This window comes from Suricata suricatta, chromosome 5, assembly GCF_006229205.1.
Source record: "Suricata suricatta isolate VVHF042 chromosome 5, meerkat_22Aug2017_6uvM2_HiC, whole genome shotgun sequence".
In the NCBI taxonomy this organism is placed as follows: domain Eukaryota; kingdom Metazoa; phylum Chordata; class Mammalia; order Carnivora; family Herpestidae; genus Suricata; species Suricata suricatta.
In genome coordinates, this window is record NC_043704.1 from 5,185,380 (window position 1) to 5,202,509 (window position 17,130).

The 17,130-nt window shown below is 45.1% G+C and overlaps 1 protein-coding gene and 1 long non-coding RNA gene across 6 annotated transcripts in view; one reads left to right on the forward strand and one right to left on the reverse strand.

Moving 5' to 3' along the window:
* LCA5L (lebercilin LCA5 like) overlaps positions 1 to 17,130 on the reverse strand; it is a 39,650-nt gene that overhangs the window by 19,041 nt on the left and 3,479 nt on the right. For all 3 annotated transcript variants that reach the window (XM_029938921.1, XM_029938922.1, XM_029938920.1), the window contains exons 2-5: positions 14,848 to 15,012; positions 6,312 to 6,632; positions 5,899 to 6,045; positions 1,587 to 2,101 (exon numbers count right to left, since the gene is read on the reverse strand). In XM_029938921.1, the coding sequence (XP_029794781.1) occupies positions 1,587 to 2,101; positions 5,899 to 6,045; positions 6,312 to 6,624 (975 nt within the window). In that variant the 5' untranslated portion in view covers positions 6,625 to 6,632; positions 14,848 to 15,012. The remainder of the gene's footprint in view (positions 1 to 1,586; positions 2,102 to 5,898; positions 6,046 to 6,311; positions 6,633 to 14,847; positions 15,013 to 17,130) is intronic.
* Positions 205 to 14,716, forward strand: LOC115291455. 3 transcript variants are annotated; one of them, XR_003908455.1, is made up of 4 exons: positions 205 to 282; positions 1,093 to 1,220; positions 12,894 to 13,061; positions 14,530 to 14,716. It is a non-coding gene; the product is annotated as an uncharacterized LOC115291455 (long non-coding RNA). The 3 variants fall into 3 exon arrangements; XR_003908454.1 differs by having other exon boundaries at positions 12,916 to 13,061; XR_003908456.1 differs by lacking the exons at positions 205 to 282; positions 1,093 to 1,220 and adding an exon at positions 12,411 to 12,611.

The window sequence follows — 17,130 nt, forward strand, 5'->3', positions numbered from 1 at the left end:
TGAAAATTAATAAATATCATCAACGCCACGCTTTAAAACGCAACCCAGGGGGCCGGGCAGACCTGCGAACTCGGCAGGTGCGGGGCGAAGCTGTCAAACAAGCCTTGCCCGCCGGGGGGCGCTCCAGCAGCAGGGCGGCCGCGCATGCTCGAGTCGCGCACGTCCGATTCCGGAAGCTGCCGCAGCGGTTGCCGCCGCCCGCCCCCAGGGAGAAAGGGGTTTTCAGACCTGGAGAGTGGGCCCGCGCCAGGGCCGTTGGTCCCTCGGGCTCACTGGTGCGCGGTAATTGCAAAAACTCTTTGGTCTGGGCTTTGACAGAGGCTTGGCCAGGCCTTTTCTTTCTTTCTACCTTCCTCCGTCCTCCTCCCTGCCTCCCTCCCTTCCTTCCTTCCTTCCTTCCGTTGTTCCCCCCCATTAAAATGTTAATACTTTCTCACTAAAGAAAAATTGGCAACACGGTAACCTGAAAGGATGAAATAATCAGTAAAAATCCCAGTCCCCAAAGTATTAACACTAAAGAAAAACACCGACCTGTTTTGGCTCATCAACATTTTTTCCCCCACGAAATGGCCTATAACCAACCAAATTTCTGACACAACCAAGTGCTTCTGAGAAGAGGGTTCTTGAATTCTTTTTGGGTTTTGGTTACTGATACAAAACATGAACGAATTCACATGTATACGTAAAAAACACGTAGTGAGATACAACTGCATTTACTCGACAGGCCTGCGTTACGAGGGGCCCACTATTCAGGCGGGAGGCCAGAGATTCGAACCTTTCTACATTACTTATGTGACTGACAACGCAGCTGCTTGTCATCTTCTGTAGCTCACGTATCCACTTCATATGAAGAACTTGTCTTTGAAAATAGAGGATTTTTACCAAAGAAGTAAATAAGAAAGTGGGTAAAATGAACTTGATATTTTCTTATTAAAGTTCATAAAGAATACTCACCTGTCACCTCATTTATATAATAAGGAATTAAACACTAAACTAATTTTATTCATGTTTATGTCCATAGAAACCAAGAAAGGACACAAAATAGGCAGAATTCTATCTAACCAGGATTTTCTCCTAAATCATCCCTCATAGAGCAGCCCCCAAGCCTTTGACAACCACGTGCCATGCTGGAAAATCAACAAATTCACTAGAGGATGTTAACTCCTTTTCCCCATCTCTGTTCAGGAGCGTTCTCTGGGAAACACCTCCGTTTCCAGCAGGTTAGAGATGTCTGTGTGGTGGGGGCTGGACAGTTGAGGGGGTGGGAGTGGGGAGGGTGGGGGGATACAGGGAGAGGGGCTGGAGAGAGACAGGGCGGCAGGCTTTTAGGGAAGTGGGCCTTTAACAAACAGACTCAAGGAGAAGACTGGCTTCTCAGAGGTTTCACACAGGCCAACCCAACGCCTTCCCAGCGCATGAACACTTAGAGAAGGGACCTCTCGCCTTGTCCCGCCCCCTGCCCCCTGCCCCCCACTGACAGCAAAGCAGCTGGACATGCTTCACTACACAGGGCCAAGTGGGATGCGTGGGCCCCTCTCCGTATCAATCTTGGAACATTACAATTTCTAGGCCTCTGAAATACGGACCTGTATTTTTTCGTCATTTGCCTCCATTTTTGTTGTGAGAACAGACAGTCTTTGAGTGAGTTCTTCCCTCTCTGCAAGGTTTTTGTCTTCAGAAAGTCTCTGCAATGCCTGCAAGGAATCTTTAGTCTTAAGCAGCTCACTGTCGGCTTCTCGAAGTTTCCGCGATGCGCTTCTTTCCTTCTCCTGGGATTTCCTAAGTAGCTGTCTTAGATTTTTGACTTCATTCTGGTGTTTTACCATAATTTGAGGTAGATTATGTTGTGAATGCTCGTATTTTCCTATAGCTTTCAAGTGTCTAATCTGAAGATGTTTCAGAAATTGATTTTCCATGACCGTGGCTTCCAAATGACGACGTGTGTCGCAGAGTTCGTTTTTTAGCTCTTTAATCTTGTGCAGCCGTGCGGAGAGGACGCGGTGAGTGGCGGCGTCTCTCCTCTGGGCGGTCACGGTGTTCTGAGAGCGTAGAGGTGGTGCCTTCCAGTTGTGCCTTTTTTCGATGGGGAGTCCCTTGTGGCCTGCGTAACAGATAACCCCGGCTGTCACCAGGTATGAGACGTGCACGCGTGGCACCCGCACCCGCACCCCACACACGTGTAAGGCGAAGAACATGTGAAGGCAGCCGTGCTTCAGGGTAGGGACTGCGTATGCAGAGACCGCCTTTAAGGTCCGGCGTCAGCTTCTTTACAGCCGAAGGTTATAAAGCCATTTGTCCAAGGTCATATAACCACAAAGTGACACAGAATGGATGGAAAACCAGGCTTTCTTTGTCTGTAAAACCTGTACTTATTTCTGTTATTAAAGCATACTAAAAGCCATAATAATAACATTTACTAAGGGCTTACTGCATGTTAAGCATTGAACTAAATGCTTTATGTAGATCATCTGATATAATCCTTCCAATAATATGTTATGAGGCAACTCGAGTGTAACGTTAGACTCCAACGTTACATATAAAGATCTCCTATATTCAAAAAGAGCCTCAGAAAGCCATTGAACTTCTTAGACTATGTGTACCGATATTCTGTCTCTTGGTAAATCCATCATAGCCAAGTTTTCCTGCTACTTTGGGCTCAAAAGGAAGTAGTTAGTAGGCTTGTATTCAGAAGTCTATTTTGAACAAAATGTATCTAAACAACATCACACCAAGCTTATATAACTGAACTATGTCAAATGTCTGTGTAACATCGCTGCATCATTATCCCATTTTAAAGATTAACAAACTGGGGGTGCCTTAGTGGCTCAGTCGGTTAAGTGACCGACTTCAGTTCTGGTCATGGTCTCACAGTTAGTGAGTTCGAGCCCCATGTCTGGCCCTGCGCTGACAGCTCAGACCCTGGAGCCTGTTTTGCATTCTGTGTCTCCTCTCTCTCTGCCCCTCCTCTTTTCATGTTGTGTCTCTTTCCTTCAAAAATAAACAAACATTAAAAAAAAAGATAAACTGATGCTTCGTGACATCCCTCCTCAGTGGGCACGCAGCTGGTAAGTGGGGAGACAGAACCCAGGTCCGTGTGCCTATGCTACTGCCCATTTGTATGACATGTCCATGTCTATGTGCATACTGTGTATGTGCGTGTGCAATATTAGTATATCTATATTCTTTTTTAAGTTTATTGGTTTATATTGAGAGAGAAAGAGAGAGAGAGAGAGAGAGAGAGAGGGAGAGAGAGAATGCATGAGCACGGGAGGGGCAGAGAGAAGGGAGAGAGAATCGCAAGCAGACTCCACCGTCCTCCCATGGATCCTGACTCAGGGCTCGATCCCATGAACCATGAGATGATGACCTGAGCTGAAATCAAGACCTAGATTCTGAATCAACTGAGCCACCCAGGTGCCTCTAGTGTATCTGTATTCTGAGAGAGACTGAGCCTAGATTCCAGGGTCTAGAGAAAATACGGTCCTCATCCTGGACAGAGAAAGCACCTAGTGGCCAATGTCACTGGAGTCCTAACCTTGGCTATTGTCCACGTGTGGACACATCACCCGAGACATGGATTAGAAAGTTCGGTGTAGGTGGTGGAAAAGGCGATTGTGCCTGTGACGGAAATCACGAGCCCACAGAAGTGGAAGGCGCCTCCTGGGGACCAGGCGGCTCAGTCGTGACTGTGACAGAACACGTAGATGTGGCAACAGTGACAGCATCTGTCACCATGTTAGTAATCGATGGACCGTCTTTACACCTGTGCCCGCACACGTCTTTATTTTCCCCCTGGGGACGATTTAGTGGAGGCTGTGGTTTGAGTAGTTTGGAATAGGTTTTGGAGCACTGAGAACTGCAGAGCAGAGGTGGACCTCCGCCGCCAGGCACTGGCTGGGAGAGCCCCAGAGCAGGCGGGCCGGGCCGGGCTACAACAGGGAAGTGGTGGGGGCTGTCACGTTCTACTCCACGTCCAGCACGACCGACACCTGACTCCCAACTTGCAGTGTCTCCCTCCTCTTGGGTGGCGTGTCCTCAGAGGAGAGGGGAATCCCCGAGACGAGAAGCATGAGGGCTGGCAGGTTCTGCGGGCCCTGGAGGCCTATCTCTGTGGGATGCTGCGCTCACCTGATGGAAGGGTGGAGTCAGCACGGATGGGCGCCTGGGGACTAATCCCCATGGCCACGGGCGCGCCTGCCGAGGCCCCAGGTTGAGATGGACACATAGGCATGCGTACTTTGAAGACAGGTGTCAGCCTGTTAGTGACCCCCTGTGATCGACTGGACAAGGAACGCTTTTCTTGGAAATGAAGGACCAGAAGCCCTTGCCCAACTCTCTCCTTCCCACACACACGCCTGAGACTGAACTTTTTGCCTTCCCTGGGTGGGCGCTTGGGGGAGGGTGAGCCAGACTTCCTGGCTTCAGGAGATAAATCCACCACTCATATCTGAGTGACACAGAATAAATCCATTCTATATACATTATGCACACTTGTATACTAATCAAGGTCATGGAAAACTGAAATTGGGCTTAGTCCTTAATGAGTTTGCATCTCATTATACTAACCCCCCCACAGTAAGAATGACCAAATTTATCATTTCTGTCTCATTTCATATAGTGAGGCAGATTTAGCCCAATGACTAAACTACTCTTAATGAAGTGAGTAAAATAATTTTGGCTGCTCCCAATTTACAACCAGGTTGTTTGCATAAAGGACTCAATAAGTATTTGTGGAATAAAGAAATGAGGAAACAATTTTTAAAAGTTAAATTGTCAGGCACTTAGAACTCAGTTCGTGTAGAAATTGTTTTATAAATGCTAACAGCCTTTCATACAGACCCACAAAAGTGTAGAATCAATACAAAATGTAGTGTATAGATCCATGAGCCCTGTCATAAAACCTTGGGGCCAGACTGTTTCTGAATTATTATTATTATTATTTTATTATTATTTTGGTGCATATATGGCATTTCCCATGAATTCCCAGTAGGGCTGGGGACAGCACACTTCAATCAGAGAACATTTTTGTGAAATATGTGGCTGTTCACACTAAGTGAACTAAAGATCAGTTTCATGTTAATTCAAATCCAGTTTTTGTTGCCGAATCAGGTTAGGTGCCAAAATGGTTTGATTTTCGGAGTTTTGTAAATTACAAATGTGGGTAAGGGATCATAACCGTGGAGCCTAACCATGACGTAGGTTCTGTTGTGATCATCTCTTCCAAATGCCACAAACAGATTCTCTTGACAGAGTCCCATGTGAGAGAAGGAACTAAGCTTTTCATCTTCTACCCTTGGCCTCTCTAGAAAAGGAGCTTTTAGCCTTTTTAGAATCTGGTGGAAGCTCCTGGGTCCTTCTCCCTAGAAAAGCTCACAAATGCAAATAGACACCAAAAAAAAAAAAAAAAAAGGAAAGGTTTTTATGTGGTCCAGAGACATGAATCTAAGATTAAGAATCCCTACCCCATAGCTGGGAAGAAGGGGACCTGAAGGTTCTAGATGACACTGAAGTAGCAGAGGGAGCCCGGGCCACACCTGGTCCCAGCAGGCTCGGGGCGGGAGGTGCGGGGCACACCTGCCAGCAGACGTGCTGCCCACATAGCCAGTACTTCAGTGTCTTCCAGCTCTTTAACTGATGGCAGTTCCGATGCCCACAGTGGAAAAAAGTTTCAGGTATTTCCTTATTAGGAATATTTATAAGCCCAGGATTGCCTACAATGGGAGGAGGAGATCACAGTCTGGGCAGGGAGGCGGGGAGCGGGATCGAGGCCATCACAAGGCTACTGCCTGTTGGGACGGTTCGGCATTGATGGTGTTGGCTCTCTCACAGGCCACAGGGAATGGCATTGGGAACAGCCTGTTGAACCACCTCTGTTTCAAAAGCTGATCTTTGCCTCACCGGACTTGGAGACCATCCTCCTGGGGGGCTGAGACAGGTATTTACAGCTCACTGGCAACTCAAATCTCGGTTCTTCAGTGGAGACGGAAGGCAGGAAGCCAGCGAAATCCAAGGACTGTGGTCCTCTGTAACGAGGACACCTGTTAACTAGAAACAGAACGAACCTCACTGGGCAGCTCTGGCGGGGTGGGTGGTAAGGGAGGGCGGGGCTTTGCGTTTTCAACTGACTTCCTGCCCCTTGTAATCATTCCCACTTTTCTCTGGTTCCTTCCATAAAAGGTCCTTGATGAACACCCATTTAACATGTGGGCGGCAATAAAACTGAACAGGGACTACTTCAAATACTAGTACCTTAAATAATAATGTCACTGGGAACAGAAATGTGGTCTTGCTTGGGAAATTTTGCTTCTTACCTTGAGGTTGGGACACCTGAGAGACATTATACTCTTTCTTCTTGTCCTTTTTCTCTTTTATCATAGGCTTCTCTAAATTTCTATGAGGAGCTGTTTCAGAACAGTCAGAGAGAAAGTCTTCTGAGTAATCACAGCGCGGACTTAAGCTTCTGCAGGAGCACTGAGACCTGCTATAATCCACGCTATCAGAGGCGTGGCTGGGGCTGCCTCTCGAGCTGTCACCTGCGCACTCAGCAGACCTCCTACGGGGCCTTAAGGCCGCGCTGGGCAGGTGCTCATCCACACTTGTTTCTGCTGGCCCCGTCAGAGGCATAGCAAAACCTGATAGGAGAAAAGTGTTTTTAGATTTATAGCGATTGACATGAAAACGAACCGATGCTTTCTTATATTTAACTGTAAATGGATCATTAGGAATGGGAAACAGTGCATCTTGTGGAAGCATTTTCTGGAAGAACCTTAGCTGGGTTTCTTTGGTTTTTCTTCTGACACCTAAGACCCCTGAGACATTTTTGGTGAGGCTCTATTCACAGGTAATACGGGATAAAGTTCACATCGGGGGACAGCAATGACAGCATTTTGTGAGCTAGTGAATTACAACCTCATTCTCCAAGAACGTTGAGAGGTTTTTGCCTTGAAGAAAACGACAGTACTTGGTAAGCTTGGCTGGCTGGCATGGATGCAATACTGAGGGAATTCACACATTTGTGGCGATGCAAATGCTTTTATTTATTAGTCAGGAAATCACACTTTTGAGATGAAACATACAGCACAGAATATAATGAATTAATCTACTAGTTTTCTAGAGTCAATACTTATTCTAAAATTAAGAGTAATACTGGATCCCAGGGATATAAACTTGATCCATAAGTACAGGCTTCTTATATTTTAAGAAATCTGCTTTTCTTTCTGTGCTTCATTTGGACTATTATAACATGAATAGGACCTCCCCAATTACAGCTACGTGATGACAAACAATTCAGAAAAAGACGTGCTGATGTGCATGGAAAAATCATCCAGTGTTGGAACCTTTTTGAAGACTGTCCACTCAGTGGAAAATTTACATTTGTTTCATAAAGAACTGATCATATTTTTGCAACTGCACAAAGACCAAACTTTTTAAATAATGGATTTGGAAAAATCAAAACCAAGTTTGTCTAATTATTATAAAGTTAACCGTCTAATGTGAAAAACCAAAACCTTATGTGGGAATTAAATAAGAGTAAAGTGGACTTCTGAGAAATATGTTTAAAAACTAAAAATGAAATGAAATTTGATGATGTGATCCTAATTTCTCTTCAGGGACAAAAGATAGCCCAAAGTCCTTGTAATCAAAGGCCAGGACTGCAAAACTAACTTAATTAGACACAGTCACTTTTATTTCAAATTAAGCACAATTAGCATAACAAGTCTTCATGTGTAGATCAGGAATGTTTTGGTACTGTGAATTACTCCCTAAAGCAATGTTTACACATTGCCACAGGGTTCCATTCATCTAGAACCCTCCCCGGCACTTCCCAGCACCTGCTTGACATTGAGTGCAAAAAAAGTTACTGTAGTTTACTTCCACTTTATTAGTTTTTTAAACGTTTATTTATTTTTGAGAGAGACACAGAGTGTGAGTGGGGGAGAGGCAAAGAGAGAGGAAGACACAGAATCTGAAGCAGGCGCCAGGCTCTGAGCTGTGAGCACAGAGCCCGATGTGGGACTCGAACTTAAGAACAGTCAGATGATGACCTGAAGTGAGGTCAGACACTTAACCGACTAAGCCACCCAGGTGCCCCTATTTTAAATTCTTGGTATAGAGCTTAGGCAGCAGCATTGAACTTGACTGAGCCGAATAATCTATGTGACCACGGCTCGATGACAATGTCTCTCACACAGATTCTCCTACACACGCCCCACGAGGTCTGGAATCCTCCATCCAGATTCTCATTTGCTCTAAGGACCCTGGGAGACATGGTGGCCTGCAGTTAAATGCACATTTCTTAAGAATACAAAAGTTTCACAGGAAAACTAGTTCTCTTGGAGTCCAGCTCCGAGATAGCTCAGGACAGTGACTACACATAGCTTTTCACGTGTCCTTATCCATGGTTTAGAAAGACTAGATTCCAATGTATACAAAGTTGTTTTTTTGTTTTGTTCTTTTTTTTTTTTTTTAAAGTAACCTCTATACCCTACTTGGGCTCAAACTCACATCGCATGCTCTACTGATGGAGCCAGCCAGGTGCCCCTGTACACAAACTTTTGATACCACTGATCAGACTTTAGTTGTCTGAAGTGAGAATTGAAAATGGACAGAATGTGAAATCAGAGGGGCGCCTGGGTGGCTCAGTTGGTTAAGCATCCGGCTTCAGCCCAGGTCATGATCTCACGGTTTGTGGGTTCAAGACCCATGACGGGCTCTGTGCTGACAGCTAGCTCAGAGCCTGGAGTTTGCTTCAGAATCTGTATCTCCCTCTCTCTCTGACCCTCCCCTGCTAGTGCTGTCTCTGTCTCTCAAAAATAAATAAAAAACATTAAAAAAAGAAAAGGAATGTGAAATCAGATACAAGGAGGCTCTGGAATCCTCTATGACGCTGCAGGAAGGGACAGACCACAATAACATACTCTACAGCAGTTCAAAACAAAGGAACGAGGGGCGCCTGGGTAGCTCAGTCTGTTAAGCATCCGACTTTGGTGCAAGTCACAATTTCACAGTTTGTGGGTTTGAGCCCCACATCAGGCTCTATGCTGATAGCTCAGAACCTGGAGCCTGCTTCAGATTCTGTGTCTCCCTCTCTCTCTGCCCCTCCCCTGCTCAAACTCTGTGTCTCTCTCAAAAATAAATAAAAACATTAAAAGATTAAAAAAAAAACCCAAAGAACCCATCTCCCAGGGTCTTTACAGGGGTTATTTTTTACATTTAATACCCTCTACTTCTTCTGTGTCTCCCTCTCTCTGACCCTCGCACTGTCTCTCAAAAAAAAAAAGCCTTTGCTCTTAAAAAAATTACATACAATTAAAAGTATCCCAGTGAGAAGATGCTGTATTAGCAAAACTGTTCATAATCTTTCCTGCTCAATAATTCACCTAATGCAATAGGTATCGTTTGCCCAGGATGGGCCAAAATGGAGTCTTACTATATAGAAAATATTTTTGTGTGGGGGGGTGGGTGAGTAGAAAATCGTTTATTGTCACCAATTTTCTAGTGAATGCACTGTCAGCTTGTTTTCAATAAATTTCTGTAGAATGTGGTATGAGGCACAGTTACCTACTCTTTTTTTTTAATATTTAAAAAATTTTTTAATGTTTTATTTATTTTTGAGAGAGACAGCATGAGCAGGGGAGGGTCAGAGAGAGAGGGAGACACAGAACATGAAGCAGGCTCCAGGCTCTGAGCTGTCAGCACAGAACCCCATGCAGGGCTCAAACCCACAAACTGTGAGATCATGACCTGAGCCAAAGTCAGACACTTAACCGACTGAGCCACCCAGGAGCCCCAAGATGTAATTTTTTAAACTCTCTTTTATTGAGTACATAGAAACACAGTATGCAAATGACATATGACAATGTGTACAATTTGATAATGCCAGACATGTGTATACTCATGGGACCGTCACGGTGATCAGTAGAGCCTACCTCTGAAGGTTTCCCTGGACCCGTGGCATTCCTCTCTCCTCTCCCTCCCTGCCCCCCACTCTCCCCACACCTGGCCACGGGGGTATTTTGTCACTCTAGGCTTGCGTCTTCTACAGCTGTCTATAAATGGAGTCATACTGTAAGCACTTTTATTTGGCTTGGATCCTTCACTCAGCGTGATTTTGCGATTCATCCAGGTTACTGTGTGTATCGACGGTTCATTCTTTTTTTTTTTTTTTTAACTTCTGGTGGCATCCAGTGGGGTGACCACGCCACAGTCTGTTTACCAGCTGATGGGCTGATCTTCACTGTTGGGCCATTACAAATAAAACAGCTATGGGCCTTCGTACCTGGGTCCATATGGACATAGGATTTCTTTTCTTTGGGGCAAATATCTAGGGGGGGCCGGATCAGATGGCCAGTGCATATTTAACTTATTAAGAAGCTGCCAAACTGTTCCCCACGGTGGCCATGTCACTTGGTGTTCCTGCCAGCGGTGCACGAGCTGCCACTGCTCCACATCCCTGCTGACACTTGATATGTTACTCTTTCTAGTTTTATCTAGAAAAAAAAAATAGTAAATGAAATAAAACCATGATAGGTCTGGTTAGGGATACCGCAGAGGGCTTCAGTTTGCATTTTCCAAGTGACGGATACTATCCAACAGCCTTTCTGTGCTTGTCTGTCATCCTTGTGTCTTCTTTTCGGGGGTGGGGGCGGGGGCGGTGATGTCTTCACTTTTGAATTGGGTTGTCGGTTTTCTTACGGCTGCATTTTCAGAGCTCTTTTATACACTGGACATAGTCTGTGTTTGTTAATGTTCCCTCCCAGCCTATGGCGTGTGTTTTCATTCCCCGAAAAGTGTCTGTGGATGTTTTTAATTGTGATGAGGCCCCATTACCAGTTTTTTCTTTAGTGATCCTTCTGGCGTTACATCTAAGAAAGTTTTACGTAGCCTAGGGCCACAAAGATTTTCTCCCAGAAATTTTATAGTTTTGTTTTACTTTGATCCATTGTAATTACCAGGGGTGAGAAACTGATCAAAGTGGTTTTTTTTAGTAAGGACATCACTTTTTCAGCGCTGTGTTTTGAAAAGACCAACACTTTTTGCAGAGAATTGCCTTTGCACCTTCATAACCGAGACGCCCGCATGGGAGTCTATTTCTGTGCCTTCTCTTCGGCTCTGCTCACCTACTTCTCTATCTTTACACCAACACTTCACACACTTTTCTTGTTATGGTAGCTTTATAATTAATCTTTTTAAAAACTATTTTTTAAATGTGTATTTATTTTTGAGAGAGGTACAGAGTACAAGTGGGGAGGGGCAGAGAGAGAGGGAGACGCAGAATCCGAAGCAGGCTCCAGGCTCTGAGCTGTCAGCACAGAGCCTGATGCAGGGCGTGAGGTTATGAATCCTGAGATCATGACTTGGGCTGAAGTGCAACACTTAACTGACTGGGTCACCCAGGCGACCCTGTTATTAATCTTGAAATGCAAGTTAGTGTTAGTTCTCTGACTCTGTTCTTTCTTTTCCAAGTTATTTGGCTATTTTATTTAGGTCCTCTGAGTTTCTATGGGGATGTTAGAATCAGCTTGTCAATTCCCTCAAAAAAGCCTAATGGGATTGTCACTGGGACTGTGAGTGTACAGATAAATTTCTGGAGAAGGGACACCCGGCCAAAAGCACCTCTGGTTTGTTAGGCCATCTCCTGGAGTTTGTAGTGCACACATCTCTTACTTCTTTCTTTCCTGATTTATCCCTAAGTAGTTCATATTTTGATTATAACTGCTATCATACAGGTATTGTTAAGTGGGATTATCTTTTAATTTCAATTTCCAATTGTCTGCCGCCAGTACATAGAAATACAATTGATATTCGCGTGTTGATGTCATACCCTGTAACCTTGGTCATTGGTTCTGGTAGCTGTTTTGTAGATTTCATCAGATGAAATGATGAATGATGCCATCTATAAATAAAGAGGGTTGAATTCTCCTTTTCTAATACGGACCCTTTCATTTCTTTTTCTTGCCTGACTGGTTGGCTAGAATCTCTACAGTACAGCACTGAACGGAAGGGTTGGTTAAGAGCTGGCGGCCCGGTCTTGCCTTGGATCTGGGGAGGAAGGCGTGCAGTCGGTCACCATTAAGTGCCATGTTAGCGGTAAGCTCCTCCTTCGTCAGACCGAGGAGCTTCCCTTCCTTCATTACTTATCTCAGGAAGTAAGGCAGATCTTGAGGGAAAAGTGCGGGCAGAGAGAGGTCATCAAGAGAGACAGGGAACAGATAAAAGAGAGACGCAGAGAAGGTTAGGAAATGAGGAAGGCCATCTGGGGCTCCTGCCGACCGGCCAGGGAACGTCGGCCAGGGAGCCCTCTCCGCCTCCAGGCGCGGGCGGCGCACCTGCACCTGCCGCAGGGGCGAGCGGCGCTGTGAGCCGGAACGCAGAAGCGACGCTTTCATTTCCCAAACCAGCTCTACTCCTGAACCTTTCTCTGAGAACCACCGTGAGCCCCGTAGATTCCATCTGCACTACACTGGCTTTAGGAAGGGCGGTCCGGCGCTATCTGGAAGACTAGAGGCGCCTCTGCTGGCTACCGAGGGGCAGCGGCAGCCCTTACCGCTGTCTACCGACGGGCAGCCGTCACCTAACTGTGGACCTTCAGCCAGCCGGGGGACCACCAGGTGACTCTGCGTCATCATTTCCCTTCCCTAGAGGGCCCCGGGGCATGCCAGGGCCTCCTGCGATGAGGGAGGAAGTCCTCACAGGCCTTTCCGAGCTGCCTTGGGAGTGTGCCCCGTATGAACGACAGCCTGTAAGAAGGTCCCCACAGACTCCCACTTCCTGTGTGGCCCCCGCCCCTAGAGGGGGAGTCAGATTCACTTTCAAGATGAGGTAACTAAAAGGTTTTGATTTCCGTCTTCATGACCTTCTCTTTTTCCCTCACTTGCTCACACTGATGGAAGCCAACTGCTGTGTTGTGCACAGGCCCGTGCAGAAGTACACACGACAAGAAACCAAGGCCTCAGGCCAACAGCCCGTGAGGACGGGGCGCTCAGTTGAACAGGCTGTGAAAAACCGAATCCTACCACCAGCCACTGCAGTGAGTGTGGAAGCCTGGAACTTCCCCCGAGGTGAGTCAGGGGGTGACTACAGCCTGAAGACACCCCTGAGCCGAGGTGCCCAGCTATGCCCAGCTTCCTGACCCAGGGAACAATTAGTGTGTTGTTGTTTTTCCATCCAGCAAGTGTTCATTTGACATTGGAGACGGACTTATAGAACAGAAAACTTCTGTATGAATCTACCTCAGGAGGTTACAAAATCCACAGTGATCTTGTAGAACAGGGAAGAATAGGATTTAATGCCAAGCAACTTATTTAGGTGAGCAGATGCTTTCTAGAATGTTTACTTTTGATATCATGCCGTATTTTCTCAATCGCTAGTCCATTAATTTTAATCAAGTCATGATCTCACCAAAATAGTTTCTTGGAGTGGTGGCCAACCACACTCTTGTTTTAAGCCATCAAGTGTTTTGGGTCATTTGTTACACAGGCACAGATAACTAACACACTGAGACATATTTTTTCAGGATGGTTCAGTTACCAAAATAATTACTTGAGCTTAACATAAATTACACCCACTAAAAAGACAAAACATTTTTAGAATTTTGGAAGTCTTGGGATCCCAGAACTGTCCTATAATTTCTATCTGTAGGACCCAAAGTCTTTGGGTTCACCTGTGGGAACTCCGTTCTTTTTCATGAAACTGAGTTTGAGAGGCTTCATCAACAATGTGAAAGTAACTGTAATTTTTGGAAATTACTAGTCAGCAATGAGATGTACCAGGAATGCATACATCAAGCAGCTCTCTGGAATATTCCGTCTGCTAAATATCAGTTTTCTCACTGATCTGTTAAAGATGGATGGATTGATGACTGGCATCAGGTCTATAAATACACTTTTAAGTTGATGAGACTGTTTTTGCATGTCTTTGTATTGATATAATTAATATTACTTCACTGTTAATTAAGAATGTATGTAGGCTCCACACATATGTGGTGCATGATTGAAAAACCAAGGTCTTAGGCCAACCATCTAATGTTCTTCTGAATATACTGACTAATGAATGAAAATGTTCAGTTAAAGAACATTAATTTAGTGTCTACTAGGCACTGGGGATATGAAGAAAGCAAACTTCTGCCTTCAAGGATTTAAAAATAATTAGTTAGTAATTATGTTATTAATTCTTACTATAGAGTGAACATACTAAATTTTTGATAGTTCAGATCTTGGCAACATTTCTATTTTGAACACTAGTGTTTACAGTATAAAAGTTCCTGTTTGGGGCACCTGGGTGGCTCAGTCGGTTAAGCATCCGACTTCGGCTCAGGTTATGATCTCACAGTTTGTGGGTTTGAGCCCCGCGTCGGGCTCTGTGCTGACAGCTCAGAGACTGGGGCCTGCTTGGGATTCTGTGTCTCCCCCTCTGTCTCTGGCCCTCCCCTGCTTGTTCCGTCTCTCTCTCAAAAATAAATAAACATTAAAAAGAATGTTCCTGTTTTATTGCACTTGAAGCTAATGGCCCACGTGTCTCTCATGACAGGGCTGGTAGACGTGTCTTTGCTGTTACGACTCGGGAACATAACCGGCCATCAACAACACGGCTTGAATGGAAGAGATGTGACCCCGTTGATGATATGCTCTCCTGGAACCCTCCCTAAAGGCGCAGCTGCCCAGAAGAACAATAAATTTGTATATCATGTTCATTTATTTTACAGAATTAGAAGAATGTTCAGGATCAAGATATACATTTGAATCATTTGAAAACTACATTTTTTGTATGTAGTTGTCTTCAATTCTGCTTTTGCAACAAAGCAGACAAAAAATATGCTAAAAGGTTTCAAAATGAATGAATGCATACCTGCTATCCTGTATCAGACGTTTCTAAGCTGTATGAAGACAACTGCGTGTTCTGAGCAGACGGTTCTTCACACCGTAGTACTTATGAGGTTTCCAGGGCAGTATTTTTTGACATGTTTTGGTCTCTTTTAGTCTCTTTTTAAGGAAAGAATATACTTCAGAAAACCTAGAATAACATTACAAAAGGAAATGTCAGGATCTCACAAGTAAACATTTATAGACGAGGAATCAGTTAAAAGTTTTGAATCAGTATTAATTTACTCATTTGTATATGGTTTGCGGTATACTTCACACACTAGGCTGCTTCTCTGTCAAAGTGAATCAGCTCTTCGCACTGACCAGGAAGTGGGATTTGAAGCAGACACAACAGAGGTGCCTGGGTGGCTCAGTTGGTTGAGCACCTGACTTCGGCTCAGGTCATGATCCTGTGCTTTGTGGGTTCAAGCCCCAGGTCGGTCCCTGTGCTGACAACTAGCTCAGAGCCTGGAGCCTGCTTCAGATTCTGTGTCTCCTTCTCTCTCTGCCCCTCCCCTGCTCACTCTGTCTCTCTCGATCCCAAAAATAAACAAACATTAAAAAAAAAATTAAAGGAGCCACAACAGAGCAGCACCTTTGAAAATGTGGGTAGAACAAAAGACTGTGGCTCGACCTGCCTGCTCCTCTTTCCCGGGGCACGAATAATCAAAGTTTTGGGGTTACATGTTCCTCACCTGCAAACAACAAAAAATAAGAAAAGGAAGACTCTGCCGCTACTGCTGGTGGGTGCTGGATCTTATTCTCGAAGCACTGAGATAACGGATGTGGTATTATGTATTGAAATTTGCTCTTCTGACTCAACAGTCTCACAAATTAGTACATTCTTGGCTATTACTACAACCAGAAATCCCAGTTCTTAAAGTAAATATTCTATAGTGAAGCTGGAACTCATTCACTGGAATGATTTCGTTTTCAAAGGTTACAACGATGTTTCCCACCCCAAATTACTGTGTTATTGTGACGTAACTGTGTTCTTAACCAGTCCTGCTTTATGGAAAACAGTAGCTTGACATTCAAGCTTTCCCTCTTTTCTTATCCACTGTCAACACTGGCTACTTCCTTTCCCACTTTATTTGTCCCTGGAGGAGTATCACTGTCTGATACAATCGGTATCATTCTTATTTAGCATGCCCGCTGTCTGACTTCCCCCCTGACGTGTGAGCTTCTTGATTCCAGTATCCTGACCGTTTTGTCTCCTGCTGCATCCCCAGTGACCAGAACAGTTCCCAGGAAAAAATACGTGTTCATAACTATTGATGAAATAAATGAATGGTTATGATGCTTCTGTGCTCCCTCAATTCCTGTCTCCACATCCATTACTCCTGACGAGCTTTGCACGGCTGCTGACCCAACCTAAAATGCCCTAACTGCCCTAAACGAGAGCTTTTCTGATATGACGAACAAACTGATGTCTCAACTTAGAAGCCGACCTCCTGCTTCCTAGTGCAACATGAATGAACACCGCTGCAGGGAGTAAGATAAGGATGCCCACTATCCTGCTGCTCATGGGGACTGTTTTAGAGGCACTAGGTAGTGAAATCAGATGTGGGAGATTAGATGAATAAACGTTAGGAGAGAAAAGCCCAATTATACACCGTGCAAATTATCATCTCATGCAGATGACATGACTGTACACTTGGAAAACCTTACAACCACTATAAAGACTATTCAACAAAACTGTCGTTACTAAAGGATATAAAAATCAATCTTTTCTATATGCAAATTAAAATGACTTAGAAAATGGATGAGGGGCTCCTGGTGGCTCAGTCAGTTAAGCGTCCGACTTTGGCTCAGGTCAGGTCATGATCTCACGGTTCGTGGGTTCGAGCCCCGTGTCAGGCTCTGTGCTGACAGCTCGGAGCCTGGAGCCTGCTTCGGATTCTGCGTCTCCCCCTCTCTCTGCCCCTCCCCCCTTTGCACTCCGTCTCTCTCTCTCTCTCTCAAAAACAAACAAACATCAAACGACGACGAAGACGACTCAGCACTGATTGAGAGGAGAGGGAGAGTGCTCTAACAGGCACGTGGAGCCAGGCGCGGAGCGCAGTGCCGGCTCGGCCAGCGCGGCTGCTCGACACCAACGGCCTCACGTCTGAAGTTCGCTAACTGTTCTCAGTAACGTCTGAGGCCCAGTCCGGCGCGTAAATCCATACATTAAATATATCCATATACATCAGAGATTTCAACTCTTATTTGATAATATGAAAATGTGCCATGTTCCGTGTCTGGCAGGTTATAGACAAGCGATGTC